This window comes from Aegilops tauschii, chromosome 2 (assembly GCF_002575655.3).
Source record: "Aegilops tauschii subsp. strangulata cultivar AL8/78 chromosome 2, Aet v6.0, whole genome shotgun sequence".
Classification (NCBI taxonomy): Eukaryota; Viridiplantae; Streptophyta; class Magnoliopsida; order Poales; family Poaceae; genus Aegilops; species Aegilops tauschii.
In genome coordinates, this window is record NC_053036.3 from 200,320,189 (window position 1) to 200,341,956 (window position 21,768).

Consider the following 21,768-nt stretch of genomic DNA (forward strand, 5'->3'; position numbering starts at 1 on the left):
TTCTTATTATTCGGTCCTCACGAGTATGCCCATGTTTCTTCTCTCCTTTTTTGAGGTACCGGTTGGGGTCCGGAAGAGGCTAGACTTTTATCGATCATGCTTCTTCTGGCAGAGTGATGAACTGAAGCGAAAATACAGACTTGCTAAATGGGATATCATTTGTAGGCCGAAAGACCAAGGGGGTCTAGGTATTGAGAATCTGGAAGTGAAGAACAGATGTCTCCTTAGCAAGTGGCTGTTTAAGCTTTCTGTCGAGACGGAAGCCACATGGGCTCAGATCTTGCGAAACAAATACCTTCACTCTAGAACCCTATCCCAGGTGACAGTGAGGCCGACTGATTAGCCTTTTTGGAAAGGACTGATGAGAGTTAAACCACTCTTTCTCAATAGGACAAGGTTCATAGTTGGAAACAGTACTGCTACGAGGTTCTGGGAGGATACATGGCTGGGGAAGACGCCCCTCGCACTCCAATATCCTTCTTTGTATAACATTGTTCAGCGTAAAGACGCTTACGTTGCAACAGTTCTACAGTCCACTCCGCTCAATATTCAATTTTGGAGGACGCTAGTGGGAAACCGTTGGGAAGCCTGGCTCAATCTTGTGAGAAGATTGATGGATATTCAGTTGTCTCAACAACCTGATCAATTGTGCTGGAAACTAACTAAGAATGGAGAGTTCTCGGTTAAATCCATGTATTTGGATGTTATTAACTCTAGCGTGATTCCTAGATCGAAAAATGTTTGGAAAGTTAAAGTTCCTTTGAAAATTAAAGTGTTTATGTGGTTTGTGCATAAACAGTTATTTTAACAAAGGATAATTTGGCAAAATGCAATTGGACAGGATCTACAAGATGTAGCTTTTGCAACCAAAATGAATCAATCAAACACCTCTTTCTGGATTGTCCTCTGGCAAAAATTATGTGGCGGTCGGTTCACATAACCTTTAACATTACTCCACCGAATTCTATCAACACGTTATTTGGGATGTGGCTTGATGGGATAGATACCGATACAGCGAGACACATTCGTGTGGGAGTATGTGCTTTATTATGGGCAGTCTGGAACTGCAGAAATGATCTGGTCTTTAACAGAACAACAGACATTCATTTTTTGCAGGTTATCTTCAGAGCCACTGCATTGATCCGTATGTGGTCCCTACTCACTCCGACGGAGGCCGGGGAGCGTTTGGTTACTGGGTCTACCCAATGGGAGATGGTAGCACGGGATATTTTCAACCGGTTTGGATGGCGGTCATGTAATAGGATAAGCATGTAGTGCTCATACCTTTTTATGCCAGCCGGTTGTGGCTTTTCTATTATTGCTTAGCTCTTCGTGAGCCTTTTTTGTATTTCTTTTCGAGACTTGGAGTCTTTTGTTGGACCTTTTGCTTATTAATAATATTGGCCGTATGCATCGTTCAGATGCAGAGGCTGGGGCGAACCCCCCTTTTCGAAAAAAAACAGACGACAGGGACTAGGGGTGGTAGAATTCTTTAAGCTGGACTTCCTCTAATCTACATCAACAACTAAAATGCTTAGATTATCCACCAATATGTTCGCAATGTATTGGACCCAATTTGTCACCAATGTGTTCGGTTTGCCAATCATCGGACAATGAAGAATTCAAGCCTCAGATAACCCCCTTTATTTTATATATCTTGTCATATGCTTGTAGTTGTGGTTCTCTTCAGTGTTTGGGTGTTATTTTTCTCTCATTTGTGAGTTTTATTTTTAAGGTGGTATCCCCATCATTGATCATTTGTACCGTTAGCCGCTTGGTCTTTATTAATTTAAAACTGGGATCTGCTTGAGCTTTCTTGCTAAACCAATAGTCCAAGAGTGAAAATGATTTCACTTAATATTTAGCAGAGTATTTTGGGAAAGTGGATTGCTGCTGCACCATGTGGTCTTTTTAAATTCCTAGAACTGTATGTGTTATTTCAGTGTCCTGCAACAATACAACTGTGGAGCAGATGGCCATTAGCAAAACTCAAATTCAAAATAAACTTGTTGTCATATAATGTTTCTTTTGCTAGTGCTTACACTTGCCTATGTTGTTACATGGATGTTCAATGGCAATTCTTGTGATGTTCCAGTTGGCCTTCTTGTTGGATCATCTGCAGTGTGTCAATCCACACAAAGAAAAAAGAAAACTTACTTAATATTATTTGCAACAATTGTTTTGGGAATGTCATGTTTGAGAGCTTGGTTCTGGAATTTAGCCCCTGTTCAACGACCATGCTGTAGTTCCAGTTGACGATGTTTCACTAGTGAATGCTGTAGACTTCTGTTTTCTTTCATTAGTAAAACATTATCTTATCAGGTTTATTGTTGAACAGTTTGTGCTGCAGCATTAACAATAGTTATGGGAATAAGATACATGAAAACAAGAAAGGTAGTGCCAGCTGGAATAATTGCTTCCATCAGGTTCGTACAAAACTCGCTCTTTTCTCATGCATGTTCTTATGTAAATAGTCTAGATGGTACAGTACTATTTATTGTGCCAGGTGATTGGAACACCAAATCAACATACAGGATGTTTTGGTTTCTTTGTACCTGAACATATGTAGCCTAATTTGTACTTGCTTCGATCGAAATGGTTTTTAGGAACTTCTACATCTTTTTTCTCTGTTTACCCTTTCTTAATTTCACTTGGTCAATGGAAGATTTCACATTTCCAACATAGTAATTAAGGCCCAATAACCAGTCCTAGCCATTATTTATTCCATCCCATTCCCCTCGTCTTCCTCATCCAGAGTCGATCACTCATCTCATCCCAACTTTAGTTGTCCTAATCTCCTGCACATACCATGGAGAAGCCAAACCACCTCAACAACTTTGGTATACCTGTGAAGTAGAAGAAGTCCATTTTGGAGGAAGTGCTGAAGCCCGCAGCAGCAACGACAAGAAGATCAATTTGGAGGATGGTGCTGAAGCCTCATGCATGAGTGGCAAGAAATTGACTTCCGATTACAACGTTTATATGACCGATTTGAAGAGGAAATGCACTTCGAAAGGTGTGACCTTTCATCCCAACAAAGGGATCAATCTTGTCGCTTTGAAAATGTTAAGAAAATGATCCCTAAATTTTTAAATTGCTCTTGGTTTCTAGCAAAAGTCAAGTTTTGCTTATTTATATCTGAATTTACTGACAACAAATTTGGTTCTTTATCCTTCAAACCAAACGTGTCAGTATCACCATCCGAACTGGACTTCTTGCCATTGATGTGGGAGGCTTCAACACCATCATCCTAATGGATCTTATTGACATTTTTGCGCTAGACTTTACCACCTTCTCCAGAAGGGACTTATCTTCCTTCACAGGCACAAGATTTTTGAGGTGGTTTGGCTTCTCCATGGTGTTTGCAGGAGATTAGGAGAATTTAAGTGGGGATGAGAGGAGTTATAGAATTTGACGGGGCAGAGCAGAGAGAAAAAAAACATGTAAAAGTTCCTTAGAAAACCTAATACGACTAGCATTTAGCTAAAAGTAGCGGTAAGTGCCAATTACTGTGCTCTTTTAGGAAATTCGGTGCAAACTAGTTTCACTGTTACAATGCTCGGTTTTGGAGAGGAACTGTGGCAATTTTCCGAATTCACTAGCAATGCCAAAACCATAAAACAACAAACTTTTGAAATTAGCTTCATATTGATATGTTCCTTCCTTCCCCACCTCAACAGTGGAAGTTCTTTTGTGCTAGATTTGAACTAGGATTTACAAGATGGATTTCAAGGAGGATTACAACTAGTATTTGAACAACCATAAAACTACGGGCTCTTCCTCCTCTTGGAAGTGACCTCGCATGCGGGGGAGGCTTCGGCCGCCGCGACTTCCGCAGCCACGCAGCTGACGAACGCACGTGTGTCCTTAATGCGGAGTAAGGCCACATTCTTGAAGGCCGGCGTGAGCGGTGGGTTCCTTTCTGCCCAGGCGGCCATCGACATGTGGCCAAAGTAGGCGAGGGCGGTGGGTAGGCGGGGGCGCCAATGGTTGATTCAGTGTTACGACGCGCGTCCTCGTTGAACTACTCGGAGTAGTCCCACACCCTTCAGCCTCGCCGGGGAAAGGTACACAAGGAGGGTGCGCCTGCACTGACATGCTCGATGGGGTTGAGTGGCACAGGGACAGAGAAGGGGAAACAGAGGGGGGTGGTCGGCGAAGGGGGCCAATGGGGGGAGTGGGTGGCGACGGGCATGGGGGAAGATAGGGTGAGTGGTGGTGTCGGCGAAGGATGGTAATGGGGGTTTATATACCCATGAATGGGCGTGCCCCGACAGAAAACTACGGCGGGTTTGCCCCGTCCGGATGGGAAACGGGCGTGAAACGCGGCGGCGGCCATTAAGTAGCCCTCGTCTCCGTGTAAAAGCCCCTGCAGCATTGGCAGGGGCGGAAGTGGCAGCCGTACAGACGACAATGCCATTGATCGAGCTGTGCGCAGGAGGAAGAGGTCGAGATGAAACTACCCTCCCGTGTGACCGGTTGCGGGATGGAGGACGCTTCATATCAATGCCCCCCAGCCTCCAAATATGGAGGCTCGGCTCGATTTTGAGCCAGCTCCATAAATTATGCAGGCCGAGGGGCATATGGCGGCTTTGCTAGAGTGGCCTTTTCAGCCAAAATCGCCGTATCGGCGGTTATTATGCTGATCGGCCTGATATAGCACTTTTAGAGTTTGAAAATGCATAGGAGCTCTCGGGTGCTATGCACCCTATATGAATAGTAAAATAAAAAAAAATACTAGGAAAAATAAAAAAATCTGAAATTTCGGGGTATCAAACCTGGTCGTTCATTCTACTCATGTACGAAGTTTCGCGACTGAAATGGCATCCATGGTATTCTTAGTGAAGAAAATACAATCTGACCTACGATTCATTCAAACAGTTTTTTTATATAATATATTTTTTGTTGCTAAGAATACCATAGATGTCATTTTTTCATGAAACTTCATGCGGGAGTAGAATAGTCGATCAGATTTGATGCCCCAAAATTTCAGATTTTTACCTAGCATTTTTTATCATTTTACTATTCATATAGGGTGCATGGCACCCGAGAGCTCCTAATCCGTGTCCTGTTAGAGTTGCTCTAATATAGCACATATATGCAGTATTTTTTCTCTTTGTAAAAGGATGCCAATGGACATAATTTTCCCAAATAAATTGCGAGTGCGCATAGTATTCCCACATGTACGTATGTGAATTCATTCTTTTTAGGGGGTACTTTTTAAATGCACTTCTTTGTCTGGACCGGGAGCAAACCATAAGGTCTGATTTATTCCGTTGCTAGACATCTGTCTTGCCTTTTGGTCCCTGGCCTTAGAACATTTCTCGTCGTCACCGTTACATGCTCTCTTTGTGTATTGTTTTGCAGTGCACTTGTACTGATATTCTACGTGTACAAGATATCAAACGGAGGCAATGAGGTTTACTTCCCAGTGAGTGCCGAGTGAGCCTGCTGGATCTCGTATCTCCAGTCTTCTGGTGTGCATGTTGCCTTTACGAATGCCAAATGCCCAAATAGTAACTGTGAAGCAAATCATATCTGTTGTTGCCTATTTTATTCTTGGGAGACAAATATTGGATTATATCCTGAAACATAGTAACTCTGCAATTGTGTGGCACATATATGTATGTATATATCGGCCTCTTGGCCTGTCTCCAGCTACATTTTCACTCATCTCTCTAGTCTCTAATGCAATGCTGTAATGGGACCGACCGACCATGATACGGATATTGCTGCGAGGTTTGGTCATGATCAAGGAGCGGTTCTGCGCTCGATTTCGATGGGCAGGCCGCGCAGCGGCGACGGCATGGGGTCCCTCACGAAGGTGTTCTCCTTGCAGCAGAGCTTCCACTTGAACTGCCTCACGAGGTGGTGCATCGTCACCAGCGTCTCGATCCTGGAAAACTCTATCCCGGGGCATATCCTCGGGCCGCCGCCAAAGGCGACAAAGGAGCACGGTGGCGCTGCCGACGCCGTTTGGTTCTCGAACCGGGACGGGTCGAACTTGGTCGGCTCCTGGAAGATGCTCGCGTCCATGTGCGTCACGTTTGCCGTCCAGAACACCTGAGGTTTATATTTACATCAGGTTTATAGCCAAGTTGCTGATGCTTTCTACGAATTGTGCTAGGAGGCAAAAGTTAGCAAGTGACCTGCCATCCTTTTGGGATGGAGTAGCCGTCGAACTCGACGTCCTCGAGCGCCCTTCTGAAGTTGCCGAACACTGGAGGGACGATGCGGAGCGTCTCCTGCGCGACTCGCCACGTGAACTTCATCTTCGTCAGGTCTTCCCAGGTGAGAGCCTCCCCATCGCCTTTGTTCCTGGCAATCTCTTCATGCTCTGTGTCACGGAACACACACATCATGACAGTGGCAGTGTTGGCACTTGTTGCCGATTGTCGTACATGCCGATACTTTGTGGAATACTAATGGTTCTCACAGGAGGCCCCCTCCTCCTCTCCCGCGACGCTCCTGCGAGCGCCGGGGGGAAACCCTAGCCGCCGGTCCCCTCGTCCCCACCTCTCCCCCTCCTCCCCCGCCGCCGCCGGCTGGTGCTGACCGGCAAAGCCCGGGTGGCGCGGCGGCGGCGGGGCCCCTTCTTCTCCTCTGCTCGGAGTGGCCGGCGCAGGACGGCGGCTCCTGGTGGCGGCGCGGTGGCGGGCGCGTGGTGCGGCGGTCGGAGGCGGCGCGTCGGCAACGCGTCCTGGTGAAGCGCAGCGGCTGCGGTGCTCCGGCTCGGGAGGCGGCGCGCGGGCGAGGCTCTGCCCAGATCCGCTCGATCTGGCGCAGGGGCTTGGTCGGCGGCGCCGGTGGTGGCGTGCCCGTCCTTGCGCTGGCGGCGGCGGATGCAGCGGCTGCCACATCTGGCGGGCGGCGCGGGCTGGGTCTCTGTGGGCAGCTTGGGCCGCGGTCGGCCATCTCTGCGGTGATAGGTGGAGTGGCGGCGCAGTGATGGAGGTGGTGGTTCGTGCTGGTGGTGGCGCTGGCGGCGGTGTGGGCTTCGGCCGACCTTGCGTGCGGCGGCTGTTGGCGGCGAGGGTGGTGGTGATGGTTCGGGGCTGCCCCTCGGGGTCCCGACGTGGATGTGGGCTGCCACGGCGTGGTGGTGGCCCATGGCGGTGGTCTGGGTCGTTTCACGGCGGCGGCTGGACTTCTTCGGCGTCTGCTTGTCGGTGAGCGGTCTTGACGACCTTCGATCCTCTCCCCGTCGTTCGGGCGCTACCTTCATCGAAGGGTTGGCCCTCTCCCAGCGGCGCCCATCGCCCGTCTCGCGCCCGGCGGCAAGACCGAGCTTGTCTCGCGCCCGGCAGCAGGACCGGACTCGTCTCACGCCCGACAGCAGGACCTGACTCGTCTCGCGCCCGACAGCAGGACCTGACTCGTTTCGCGCCCGGCAGCAGGATCGGACTCGTCTCACGCCCGGCAGTAGGACCTGACTCGTCTCGCGCCGGACAGCAGGACCGAGCTCGTCTCGCGCCCGGCAGCAGGACGGGTCGATGGTGGCCAGTTTTGGCCGGTCTATCGGGTCTCGACGCTGGGGACTGCTCAGGAGTGAGAAAGGCGGTTCCTTTCCATTCGTCTCTTTGGTTGGGGTAGCGGTGGGTGGCGGGTGAGGTGGCATCAAGGTCCTGGATGCTGGGGCGGCGGCCCTGGTGGTGGTGTCGCGGTGCTCCTGGGCAAAGCCCGTGACTTGGTGCTGTCTGGTGGCCATGGCCGTGTGGGCGGCGTGGTAGCCAGGGTGTGGCGTTCGGTGGCGGTGAATATTGGTCGGGGTGAAAACCTGTTCTATCTTCGGATTGACCGGTGACGGCAAAGCTCGTACCCTTCTTGAAGGCGTCGCCGCGACTCTCGCTACCCGTCGTGTTGCTCCGGAGGAAACTCTGATCCTTGGGTCGGGCGGTGGCGGCACTTCGGTGTCGTAACCTTCTTGTAGGCACCGCCTTGAAGCCCACGGTGCGTCGTATGTAGCTTCTTCTCCTTACGTTGACGTGTTCATGGTTGAGGCCCCCGGTGGCTCTTGTAGTGCTAGGGATGGTGTTGTTGCGCTCAGCGCCTTCCTGCCTTGGATGTGTGCGTGTGTTTTGATGGCGTGTGTTGTACTGGGTTGTTGGTGATTTTTTTATATATAAAGCGAAGCGAAAGCCTTTTTTCGGGTAATACTAATGGTTTTTGCTCACTGGTCACTTGCCTTCGACCATGGTGGCGAGGGTGGCGTCATCGTTGGCGAGGTGGCGGACCATGAACGTCATAAGGATGGACGACGTGTCGTGGCCCGCGATGAGGGCAACCATGGCGTTGTCCACGATCTCCTCGTCGGTCAGCAGCCGCTCGCCATGGCCGTCCCTCAGGCTGAGCAGGCAGGTGATGAGGTCGTTGTTCCGCGACGCCGCCTTGCCGTGCTCCAGCTGCTTCGCCTTCTTCTCCCGCGTGATCCCCTCCAGCGCCCGGCGGGCTCTGCCGCTAGCCTTGAGGCTCCGGCTGAAGGCCGTGAACGGCAGGTTCGCCGGGATGGCCCACATGCCCTCGATCATGCGCACAAAGTCGCCGGCCAGGGCGTCCCGCACGCCGCTCCTCTCGAGGCCGAAGAGCAGCGCGGAGATGATGTCGAACGTCAGCCGCTTCATCAGCGGCAGCACCGTCACGGTGGTGCGGCCGGCCCAGTTCTCCTCGAGGTGGCGCCGCACCTCGCCGTCGATCCTGCCCACGTACATCTTGAGCATGTCCGGCCTGAGGAACTCAAGAAGAGCGCCGCGGACGCGCCGGTGGTCGGCGCCGTGGAGGTCCAGGATGCTGTTCTCTCCGAGTATGCGCTGCACGGACCGGGGCTGCCGCGTGGAGAGCGCGCTGCTGAAGAACATGAACTTGTTGGCCGCCGGACTAGCCAGGAGCACCGTCGGTGTGCCGAACAGCGACAGCTTCGACACGGGCCCGTACCTGTCGATCCTGTCCTGGATCCACCGGCTGCCGCCGTCGCCGCGCATGGCGCGGAGGAGGCCGAGGCTCTGGCCGATCACCGGCAGGCCGAGGGAGCCCGGCGGCAGGTTGGCCGGCTGTGCTTTCTTGGCTCTGGTGAGGAGGTGGATGGCAATGGACGAGGCGGTGACAACCAGTGCCACGACTACGGCCAAATAATCCATTGGGAGTGATCGGTGTTAAGATGATACCTCAACCTGAACCTGGAACTGCACACGAAACTTCGGAGTATATATATAGGAGAGGATGAGCATGTTACTTCAACCTGAACCTGGTTAGCCGAATTAAGAATTATGCATCGGAGATTTCAAAGCAGAAAGAATCTTGCATTGCCAACGAGCTTCAAAACGCTGAAATACCCTCTCGGTAGAAGACGAAAAGGGTATATGTAGTTTTCATCTGCTTGCCTATAAATTTGATGTAGCCTTGTTCCCGCCCATATTCCAAACACAAAAACCATACAAAAACATGTCTGTTCGAGGGACGCGTTCGAGGAGGAAGGAGTAGCTCCGCTAGGTTAGCCACGCTCCCGCTCCCGCCGCTGGCCGCTCCGGCCCCGGCGGCCACCAAACCCGGCCGTATGGCCCGCTCCTCCGCCTGCAGCTCGCGGAGCCCCCCCCCCCCCCCCCCCCCGCGTCGCCGCTCCCCCTCCCCGGGCGGCCCCCCTCGGCCCGGCGGTCCTTCACGGCCATCCACCCTTGGATCCGTTGCGTCCACGGCGGCTGCGTCAGATCCGGCCTCGACGCCGCGTTTCCTGCAACGAGACGGCCGGCCATGGGCGGGGGCGCGCCACGGACCGGCGGATCTGCGCAGGTCCCCCCTCCCCCCCCCCCCGCGCTGGAGGGTGCGCGCCTCAAATCCATTGTGGCTTTCCCTTCCCCTCTGGTCAACCATTCCCTTTCGAGCCAAGCAGAGGGGGATGGTGAGGGGTGGACAGAGGTCACCTCGAGGAAGAACTGGAAGGCTGGCCCCCCCCCCCCCCCCCGCTGGGTCATGCGCAGCGTCGCCCGTCGCAGCGCTCGGACCGGCACCGGGGCCTCAATGCGGTTGGCAGCCGCGAGGCCTTCTTAAGCTAGTTCAGAGGCAAGTGTTTCCGCTGCCTTAGCAAGCTCCACCGCCGCGTCGACTGCAGAGACCCGCTGCGCTGCATCATCTGCAAGCGTGCCGGGCACTTTGGCAAGGAGTGTCCCCAAAATCCGAAGAACGGCGGTCCAGGAGGCTCCGCTCGCGCCAGGCTAGGGCCGCAGCCTCCTCGGATCCCCGTGCGAGACCACCTGCGCTTCCCGTCGGCCCCGGTGCCGACGCCGATGGATCGCCTGATCCACTGCGACCCCGCGCGGCGGCCACGCTTCAGCAACAAGGTGATCATGGCGACACCGGCCCTCGAGTGCGACGAGTTCATCCTGCGCCAGCACGCCGTCACGCTCACCGCGGCGGACCGCCGCCACTCCACCAACCCGATGGCGGTCGGCAAGGCCATCCTCGAGCAACTCAGCACTCCGGCCCACCTGCTCCGCATCACCGCGCACCACCCGGAGGCCTTCCTCGTCCACTTCGACCTCCCGGCGCACCGAGACGATGCGGTGCGGCGCGGGGTGCTCAAGATCGACGGCGGCAAGTACTTCGTCAGGGCATGGCATGAAGACGATCACGCGGCGATCCTCAAGATGAACCTGCATGTGCGCGTCGTCGTCGAGGACCTGCCCATGCAGTTCTGGTCCCTGCAGGGGGCCGAGGAGGCCTTTGGCGACTTCGGCCGCATCGATCGCCTGGACTCGCGCACGCTGGAGCGGGGGCACACCAAGCATTTCGCCTGCTGGCTCTGGGTCTGGGATGTTGCTCACATCCTCACGCGGCGAGCGCTCTGGGTGCTCAAGCGCGGAGCCGGCCGTGTCGATGAGGTGATCGGCTTCGCCCCGCTGGATCGCCGTGTCTCTCCGCCACCAGGCGTGCACCGCTACGACCTCCTGGTGCACGTCGACTTGGTGGAGGACTGGACCCCGCACTCACCGCGCTCGTCACACTCGGGGCAGAGCGGGCTCCCCTCCTCCTCCTCCTCCTCCTCCGACTGCCCCATGCCGCGCATCGAGCTGGGCATGTGGGTGTCCCGCGTGGAGGACGGCCAGGGCCCATGCCGTCGCTCGATCCAGCGTGCCCCTGCCGCTGGCTGTGCCGGCCCCATCCTGGGGGCATCAAGGCGTGACAACGAAGACGACGACAACAGCGGTGGCTCGGGTCGCTCCTAGAGGGACCGCCTGCTCGGCCGCGGGTGCCACGCCAAGGGCAGTGGTGCGGACGTCGTCGAGGGCGCCCACCGCCACCGCAGTCGCACGCCGATGGGCAAGCGCCATGGGGGGCAGGATCATGGCCAGTCGGCGTCGGGCTCGAGGGACGCTGCGCGCGACCCCACCGCTGCCCCTCCGCTCGCCTCCTCCTCCTCTAGTTGATGCTGCAGAAGACCCGGTGGCCCGTTTCTTCAGTTTCTCCGACTCAGGCCGTGCGCTCTCCCCGCCCCCGCGCACGGACTGCATGCAGCTGGAGATGGAGAATGCCATGATCGACGCGCTTCAGACCCCGCTGGCCTTCGAAGACGGCGGGCGATCCCCTCCTCTCCAGCTGCCCGCGCACCAGGACCCCGACAGCCCGGAGATGCTCCCCTGCCTGCTGCCCTGCATCAACACCCCGGTGGCGGCGACTGCTGGCTTTGAGCTCGCCGTGGTCGCGAAGCGGGTTGGCGTCATGCAGATCGAAGAGGGTAGTGGAGCGGCGCAGGTGGCCGCTGCCCTCTTCGCTCCCGTCCCCCCGCCGATCATCGCCAACCAGCTGGTGTCGCGTCCTCGCCCCTCTGCGCCGCCCAAGTCGAGGGCTGTGTCGACTCCTTCGCACCGCAGTGCCCGCCAGGCCGCGGCGGCAAACCCAACGCCGGTGCCCCAACGCGCAGTTCTCTGTCTGGTGCAAGAGCTGGGTGCGCTTGGCCCCAAAGACAAGATGACGCCGAAGGCGGCGGCCCTGCTCATGAAGCGTTTCCAGGAGCCCCTGTCTGATGGCGACATTGCAGCCATTGCAAAGCTCACCGGGCTGGACCAAGGTGCCCTCAAGATCGCCGCCGGCATGGCTGGAATCGCCGGCGTGGAAGAGTCCATTGAAGGTTGATCATGTTAGCTGTTCTTAGGTTTAGTCTCCGTCGACGGCTGGTCTTCTACCGGCTAGAGTTAGGTTTGGTTTCCATGTGTAGTGCTTCGGGTAGATGGTGTGCTCGACGACGACGGGGCTTTGGGCCTACTGGTGGCCGTCGTCGCCCCCAGGCTTGTTGTAAGGTGTATTGTGCTTCTTCCATTAGTATAATTAGTCGACGGAGTAAGGATCTGTGTCTCCATGAGTGACAATAGCTTGATCTTCATGTCTTGGAACGTGCGTGGCTTGAACTGCCCGGCAAAACGAACGGCGATCAGCGACGTAGTGAAGGCAAATCGAGTAGCGATCCTTGCCTTGCAGGAGACCAAGATCGAGACCTGGTCGCCTGGCATAGCGTCTGAGATCGGAGGTGGCGCTCTGGAGGGCTGCGGAGTTCTGCCGGCACATGGGACGAGGGGAGGCGCTGTGTTCTTCTGGGATAAGTTAGTCGTCAACGTAGTCTCGCATTTCTTAGGTCGCTTCTCCATTACTGTCAGGGTAAAACCCCTCCTCGCGGGTGAGCCGTTCTGGCTCACCATCGTTTACGGGCCGACGGACGACGCTCAAAAGGACGACTTCCTCTGAGACCTTGCGGCTGCTGCCCCGCCGGCTGGCGAGGCCTGGATGATCAACGGGGATTTCAACATGATCTACCAGGCAAGCGACAAAAACAACAACAATTTGAACAGAAGAATGATGGGTAAATTCAGGCGCGCTCTTGACTGGGCCGGGCTGAAGGAGCTGAAATGCAAGAACAGAAAATACACATGGAGCAATGAAAGGCAAGATCCCACGCTCTGCAGCATTGACAAGTTCTTTTGCAACGATTGGTGGGGTCTGCTACACCAGGATTACATCCTCACGGCGGCTTCGACGTCCTTCTCTGATCACTGCCCGTTAACCCTCGCAAGGGCGGCTACCTCCTTCAGGCAGGCGCGCTTCAGATTCGAGAATTTTTGGCCCAAATTCCCTCATTTCAATGAGACTGTGATGCGTGCGTGGCAACGCCCAGTTCAACATGACTGTCCGTTCATCAGGATCAAGAGGCGTATGGCGAGAGTGGCGGACGATTTGAAGATTTGGAGTAGGGACATGTTTGGCAAGAGCAAGCATCAGCTGCAGATCGCCAATGAGGTGGTCTTTCAGCTGGACAAAGCGCAAGAGAGTAGATCACTATCAGACGCTGAATTTAACCTACGGAAAAACCTGAAGTTGAAGGTGCTCGGTCTGGCAGCCATTGAAAGAGCTAGGAAGCGCTAGGCCTCAAGAATTAGTTGGCTCAAAGCTGGGGATGCTAGCACCAAGCTGTTCCAAGCAAAGATGAGGTCGCGCAGACGGAAAAATTTCATCCATGCACTCAACGTCAACAACAGAGTGCTTGTAGATCACAAGGAGAAGGAGCAGGCCATCTACAACCACTTCTCTGCCTCCTTAGGCCAGGGTGAGAGGCGCAGCTGCACTCTGAACTGGGAGCAGCTCCACGTCCCGGTGGTGACCGCGCCCGAACTGGACGGCCCATTCACTATGGCCGAGGTATGGGCATCGATCATTGCATCGTCGGCAGAAAAGGCACCAGGCCCAGATGGTTTTACCGGCAAATTCTTTCGCTCCTGCTGGCATATCATCAAGGACGAGATCATGGCCGTTTTTCAAAAGTTCTATCACATGGCCGGAAGAAACTTCAGCGACATCAACACCGCGCTGATCGCCCTGCTGCCAAAGCGCAATGAGGCCTCGGAGATTGGCCATTACAGGCCCATCAGCCTCATCCATTCCGTCGCGAAGCTGATCTCAAAGGTGCTCGCTTTAAGGCTCTCGGCTGCCCTGGACGGAGTGATCTCGCCGGCTCAAACGGCATTTTAGAGAGGAAAGTGCATACACGACAGTTTTCAGTATGTTCAGGGCTGCGTCAGAATGTTGCACAGAGAGAAGAAGCAGGCTCTGCTTTTCAAATTGGACTTCGCCCGAGCCTTCGACTCCGTCTCTTGGGCGTATTTGATTGAACTGCTGCAGCAAATGGGCTTCTCGCAGCGCTGGAGGAACTGGATCTCCTTGCTGCTATCCTCTTCGTCCTCCTCATGCTTGCTCAATGGCATGCAGGGGCCAAGCTTCCTCCACGCGTGTGGGCTACGGCAGGGTGACCCACTTTCGCCGCTGTTATTCATCCTGGCAATCGACCCCCTGTACCGCCTGCTTGAATCAGCCACCAGACAGAATATGATCGCGCCGCTGCCAGGGCGGGGACTGCCTGCTGGAGCTGCTGCACTCCTTCGGAGAAGCCACTAGTCTCAAACTCAACCAGGCCAAGTCCTCGGTCATCCCCATGAACTGTGACGCCCAGACGCTGGAGGAAGTGCTGCATGGCTTCGGTGGCGCCATCGCTAGCTTCCCCACAACCTAACTGGGGCTGCCTATCTCCCCTAAGCGATTGCGGATCGTGCACTTCCAATTCCTCATTGCCTCGCGGGATGGAAGGGGAAGTTGATGTCGTTGGCCGGCCTGGGCGTCCTGGTGCGCGCAGTGCTCTCCGCCTTACCCACCTACACCCTTTCTGTTCTAAAGGTGCCGAAGAAGGTTTTGAAGGAGATCGACAAAGCGAAGCGACGCTTTCTGTGGGCGCAGGACGAAGAGCTGACCGGTGGCAAGTGCAAGGTGGCGTGGAGCTCTGTCTGCTCGCCGACGGAGAAGGGAGGGCTCGGGATCCTCGACCTGCAGCTCTTCGCCTCTGCGCTGCGGCAACGATGGCTCTGGCTGGCATGGCAACGCCCACATCGGCCATGGGCGGCCTTTCCTCTTCCCTGCAACAAGATGGACATCACGGCATTCCAGAAGTCCACGCAAGTCCTGGTCGGAAACGGCCAGCAGGCGTGCTTTTGGACGAGCCATTGGTTGGGTGCGGCCCCTCTGGCTGCCGCCTTCCCGAGCCTCTACAACCACTCCAGGTGCAAGAATCGCACGGTGGCCGCCGCGCTCGCCAATGACCAATGGATCAGAGACCTTCATCATGGCAACACATCGCTTATCGTCGTCGAGTATCTACAACTCTGGAGGCAAATTCAACAAGCTGGACTGATCCTTGACAGTCTCGTTTCAGATCGGATTCAGTGGACAGCGGGCGGCGGTGATCGCTATTCGGCAAAGGCGGTGTACCGCATGCTCTTTCAGTCCAGGCCGAGCACGACTGATGACAAAGTGATCTGAAAAAGCTGGGTGCCGGGATCTGCCAAGGTGTTCTCTTGGCTCATGTTCAGGAACAGGATCTGGTGCAACGATCGGCTGCAAAGGCGAGGTTGGCCAAACGGATATTTCTGCAGCCTGTGCCTCCGGTACCTGGAGTCTGCGGTCCATCTCTTCTGGGAGTGCCCGTTCTCCCGCCAAATTTGCGCAACCTTCTCCGTCGGAGCTGGCTGCGAGGAAATGGCCGCCGCCAAATCGCCGCTCCACTCTTCCATGTAGCACTGCCTGCAAATGATACGTCGCACGCCAGTGGGGGCGCGAAAGGGCTTCAGAACGATGCTAATCTTGATTGCCTGGAATTTATGGAAGGAGAGAAACGCCTGCGTCTTTAGGGGGAAGCTACCATGCCGCAATGACGTCGCCCGCGCCATCAGGCTGGATTGCGACCAGTGGCGCGCTGCCGGTGCAGCCTGCCTAGAGCCCCCGTTCGGGGTCTATCCTGCGAGATAGCATCTCCACGATCGCTCCTTGTGAGCTCTAGTTTCCCTTTCCAATTTTTTCATCTCCTTTTTGCAACCATGATCACTTGATCCTCCATGTATTTCCCACTGCTTTCTCCTAAATCAATGAAGCCGGCCAAACCGGATCTTTCAAAAAAAAATACAAAAACATGTCGCTTTGCTATTTTCTGTCACTGTCGCACTAGAGCCGACAGCCACCAATGCATAAGCATGCATGTCTCCTTGCCAATATGACATCTCCCCACTAATACTCCAACCCTCGTCGGGAAATGGCAACCAAGACGCCGTGTTGTCCTTTTCACAACTCTTGTATTCTTTTCATCCAAATATATAGGGCCAGGAGCATCTAACCATAGTTGTCCAGTTTAGCCCCATATACGTCGGAGAACGCGTCCGGGTTCACGGACAGCATGGGCACACCCCACATATGCCATTGTCCTTCGCATTCTTACGGCGGCGGGCAGCCGTCTGCGCAGAGTTTTACGGTCGGGGCATGACCTCACGTAGGACCTGGTGATCGTCGTCCGAGGAAGGCAGGCGGGCGATGGGAGCGGAGCCGCACCGGCTAGATTCGGCTGCCTTAAATCATGTTACTTCCAAAATGCACACAACCATCCACCCGACACAATTAGCACACAACCGTCCACGAAGCTTTAAAATCTAAGTGTAAGGGCTACTATTTAGGCGACCCCACCCACAAGCGACCAAGAGGGTGGTGCACGTCCAGCCCATACACGAAAGCCAAATGTGCGAATGCAAGGCAAGGAGTGGGTGACCAGCTAGCGGCTACATATTTTCCCACCCGACAGAGAGAAGACCATCCACGTAGGATCAGAAGGCAATGACTGGCGGTGGTGGCTATCCTATCTTCTTCCTCCTCTATAATTTCCCCTTCCGCAAGAACAAATCCACCTTGTAATTCCTATGTAAGGTACTACTTTGGAGAGCTAATTGTAAGTGCATCTAGTGCCCCTTAGTGATTTTGGTGTATTGAAGACTTATAGGTTAAGGGACTAATGCGTTTGTGAGTGTACACAGATCTATAAGTCTATGAGGAGTTTGACAATTACAGAGAAAGTCGACCCCTAAAAATGAAGTTCTTCGACTGAAGACTTTGGATTTCTGAAGACTTTGAAAGTGAAGAAATTGGTGTGACCTTGAAGACTTGGTATTCTTTTGAGGAACATGAAGCGTGAAGACTTTTGTTTTCGTAGTTTCATTTTCTCTTTCTTGAGTCATAGGAAACACCGTACTGTTAAAGGGGGTCGAGGAAATACTAAGGAAAAATTTCCATGTGATGCTCAACTCAAAATCCTACACCTACCAATCCCTTCGAGTGAAGCCATTGGAAATCTCATACAGTTCAGTCATATTCTTCAGTGACAGAGACGAAGTTCTTCTGGTCTCTGAGGAATTTGTTCTTACTGAGGAGTTAGGAATTCGCCAGTGCGGATTGCCTACACAGTGAGGAACATGATAGCCCTGAGGAATTTGATACTCAAATTTCTGACCGTTGTTGTGCTATGCGCCAGCTGTCCCAAAATATCTACCCACCTAACGGTCATATCATTGAAGGGCATTTATGTCTTATCATGCGGGATGCTCCCTAGGCTATAAATAGCCGCCCCCTACAACCACTAGCTGGTTGGCTGCTCCGAGAGAAACTGGCACTTGTCATTTGAGAGCGTCCCATCCTCCGAGGACTTTGAGCGAAAATCATCAAGTGAGGAAAAACCCAAACCCATAGACCTACAAACCCAAACTGATTGAGCATCACTGAAGAGATTGATCCTGCATGGATCCGACGCTTGTTACCTTTGAAGACTGTGCTTCTTCCAGACGGTTAGGCATCATGGTCTAGAGCATCCAAGAGGAAATTGTGGATCGCCGAGTGACCGAGTTTGTGAAGGTTTGGAAGTCACCTGAAGACTTACCACGAGTGATTTGACGAGGTCTGTGTGACCTTAGTTCAAGGAGAATACGGTGAGGACTGTGTGTCCGGGACTGGGTGACCTCAGGTTTAAATACCTAGCCGCTCCAACCAGACGTACAACTGAGACAGCAGTTGGAACTGGTCTACCAAATCATTGTCTTCACCAAGCCAACTGGTTCCATTTCCTCAACTCTTTCATTTCCTCATCCCTGTGTTGTGCAATTGTTCATATCTGTGTTTGAAGACTTTGACTAAAGACTTTCTCAATTTCCTCAGTTCAATTTCCTCAGTCTGTTTGTCTTCATCCTGTGTTATCATGTGTTTACGCTTTCTGTACTCTGTGCTTGTTTTCATTTCATCATGATGACTATGCTTGTGCTCTGCCATGCATAATTTTGAGTACTTATTCCGCTGCAAGTAGTTCTTCGCTAAGGAATTTCCTCACACACAAATTCCTCAGTGAAGAATTTATAAAAATTGCCTATTCACCCCCCTCTAGTCGATATAACGCACTTTTAATTGGTATCAGAGCAAGGTACTCCCTTGTTCTGTGTGATTTTGGTTTAACCGCCTGGAGTTTTAGTTATGTCGACCGCAGGTATGATCAAGGTCTCTGCTGGGTGTCCTACCTTCGATGGGACGGACTACCCCTACTGGAAGAATAAGATGCGAATGCATCTTGAGGCAATTGATAACGATCTCTGGTATATTGTGGAAAAAGGTGTTCCCTCTGTCTCACCCTCACTGAACGCTGCCGATGTGAAGAGATTCAAGCAACTCAATTCTCAAGCGAAGAATATCATATGTGGCCATCTGAGCAAAGGACAATATGGAAGAGTGAGTGCTTTGGAAACTGCTAAGCTTATCTGGGATAGGCTGTCCAAAGTAAATGAAGGAGTCTCAACACAGCGTGACTCTCGAGTTGATGTTCTTCGCAATCTCTTCAACCGCTTCAAAAGACTCGACAATGAGAATGTTCAACAAACCTTCGATCGCCTCACTGACATCTCAAATGAGCTTCAAGCACTTGGTGCCACTGACATCACCGACCACGAGGTGGTGAAGAAACTGCTGAGATCACTTGATTCCTCATTTGATACTCTGGCCTTGATGATACAAGAGCGTGCTGATTACAAGTCACTTGATCCCGCTGATATCCTCGAAAGGCTAAACACTCATGAGTTACAGCTTGCTGAAAAGAGAGATCTCTATGGTTCGAGCTATGGCAGATCACGTGCACTGAAGGCCAAGGCAGTTTCTGAGTCTGAAGATGAAGACTCTGAAAGCAGTCTTGGTGATCCTGAAGAACTGAGCCATGATCTAGCACTGCTTGTGAAGAAATTCCAGAAGCTCTCAAGACGTGGTCGCTTTGGAAGACCCTCAAGGAGCAATGATTCCTCATCCAGTGACTACAAGAAGAGGCTTTGTCACAAATGCAAGAAACCAGGACACTACATTCAAGATTGTCCTCAGTGGGAAAAGGAATCAAAGAAGAAGAAATGCAAGGATTACAGTTCTGATGATACGAAGAAAAAGAAGAAATCCTGAAAATCTTCATCATCAAAATCCTCAAAGTCTTCATCTTAGCTCCAAGAAGGCTCGGGCATTCATTGGCAAGGAAATGGACTCTGAGGCTGAATCTGAAGAAAATGAGGAAGAGGAGGCATCTGAGGATTCCGAATCCGGTGTGGCAAGCCTAGCCCTCGCTACTGCATTCGTCAGCAAGTCTATCTTCAACTCTGAAGAAAATGACGTCACCAACAAGGCTGATGAAGGCAATGATGACTACGCTCCCACCTATTGCTTCATGGCAAAGGGTGCCAAGGTACTCAAATATGCCTCATCTGAATCAAGTGAAAATGAATCTGATGAAAACCTTAAGCCTAGCTATTCTAAACTTGCTAAGATTGCTGTGAAACAACAAAGGGCACTTGAAAAGGTTCAAAACATGCTAGACAAGAGTGATGATATGTTGGGTGAAGAAATGGATCGCACTAAAACCTTGACTGAAAATCTTCAAAGACTTCAGACTAGGTATGACAACCTTCAAGGTCATCATAACACTCTCTTATCTGATCATGAGAAGCTTTCTTATGAATTTCTTCAAAGAAAGCAAGATCTTGAGAAGCTAAGAGTGAGTTATGAAGATCTTCAGAAGGAGCGCGATTCATTACTTGCTCAACAAATCAGCGCTGCTCAGGAAGAATTTGTTCCTCCATGTTTGAAATGCATTGAACGTGAATCTGCTAATTCTTCACCTGAATGTTCAAATGCCTCTAATGCTACAAATTCTTCAACTGTCTTTGCTATCACTAATTCCTCATCTGAGGACATTGCTAGTATCACTAACGATGCAGGGCTGAAGGAATTGTACATGACAGGCATGTACAAAAGCCTCAAAGGGCATCAGACTCTTTGTGATGTGCTTAAAAAGCAGATCCTCAACAGGAACCCTAGAAAAGAGGGTATTGCCTTTGAGAGGAAACTCTATGCCGATGGTACATATTGGAAGCCTGAGCAGTACCCCAAAACCTCATGGGTTGCTGCAAAGGGACCTCCAGTTGATCCATCTAATTTATCTGGCTTTACATGTGAATCTTCTCATTCTTCTGATGAGTCATTTGACTCCAACTATAAACTGTTCAAAAATCAGAATGGTGAAGTATTTGCTAGATATGTTGGCACTAACTGCAGGAACGGTTCCCCTATGAAGAAAATCTGGGTTCCCAAAAAGTGCCTTGAAAGTCTTCAGGTGAATGTCCTCATGACACCACCTGTGAGGAATAGGAACCCCAGATCAAATTCTTCATATGGACCAAATTCTTCATATGGATCCAAGTCCTCATACGGACCAAATTCCTCACATGGATCAAATTCCTCAAAAGGATCAAAGTCCTCATATGAACATCATTGTGCTAACAACTCTGTTTCGTAGGGAAGAGCCAAGGGCTATGAATATGAGCATTATTCTTCTAATCATTATGTTCATAAGTCCTCGAAGAATTTCTCTGCTTATTCAGATGCTTACCCTAACTTCTCTTATGTGAAACGAAACAGATTGGCTTCTATGCCACCTTTCTCATATGGAGCTCGCAGAGTGATGAACTCTTTGCCACCCCTTCAGATGTGGGTGGTGAAGAAAAAGAACTAATCTCTTATGTAGGGTCAGGTCTCCAGACGTGCGTGAACGTCTGAAGAATTTGCTGGAGACCTGAAGTGTGCCTGAAAGGACGCAGGCTAATATGAAGAAATGAACTTTCATTTCTAACGTCCTCATACTGCTTTATCTGTTCTATTGCTTGATGAAATTGATCTGATGAATTGATGTCATATTCTTCACTGATGAAGTATATGAAGTTCGTAAGCTGCACTAATTCATCTGCAGGATGATCAACCCAAAGCCACTGAGTGGGTCCTCGATAGTGGATGTACAAATCACATGACTGGTGACAAGAATCTATTGATTGATGCTCCCTTATCACCATCGCATCTGAAGCATATCATCTTCGCTGATAAAGGCAAAAGTCAGGTATTGGGTCTAGGTAAGGTTGCGATCACAAAGGATCGACACATGGACAAAGTCATGCTTGTCGAGTCCTTAGGATACAACCTCATGTCTGTCTCAATGCTTTGTGATCTTGATATGGTAGTTTTCTTTGGCAAGTATTGTTGTGTTGTGGTTATGGAAGCTGACAATTCCAAAGTCTTCGAACGCTTTAGGAGAGGAGACTTGTATATTGTTGATTTCTCTACAGGACCGCAACCAGCCGTGTGCCTACTTGCAAAAGTTTCAGAAGGATGGCTATGGCATCGACGACTTGGTCATGCAGGCATGAGGAATTTGCACACGCTTGCGAAGAAGAAGCATGTCATTGGCATTGAGAATGTCAAATTCCTCAAGGATCACCTATGTGGAGCTTGTGAAGCTGGAAAGATGACCAAGGCTAAGCATCCAGCGAAGACTATCATGACCACTACTCGACCATTTGAATT

General features: G+C 52.1%; 1 protein-coding gene and 1 pseudogene across 1 annotated transcript; one reads left to right on the forward strand and one right to left on the reverse strand.

Annotated features, from left to right (window-relative positions):
• Positions 1-5,506: 5,506 nt before the first annotated feature.
• Positions 5,507-9,134, reverse strand: LOC109747947 (cytochrome P450 716B1-like). Its single transcript, XM_020306992.2, has 3 exons — positions 8,186-9,134; positions 6,150-6,337; positions 5,507-6,063 (listed from the first exon to the last, which is right to left on the reverse strand). The coding sequence occupies exons 1-3, from the start codon at positions 9,132-9,134 to the stop codon at positions 5,752-5,754; spliced, it is 1,449 nt and encodes a 482-aa protein (XP_020162581.1). The 3' UTR covers positions 5,507-5,751.
• A 1,542-nt stretch (positions 9,135-10,676) lies between these two features.
• On the forward strand, positions 10,677-11,678 carry LOC109747946 (uncharacterized; annotated as a pseudogene).
• Positions 11,679-21,768: the final 10,090 nt, after the last annotated feature.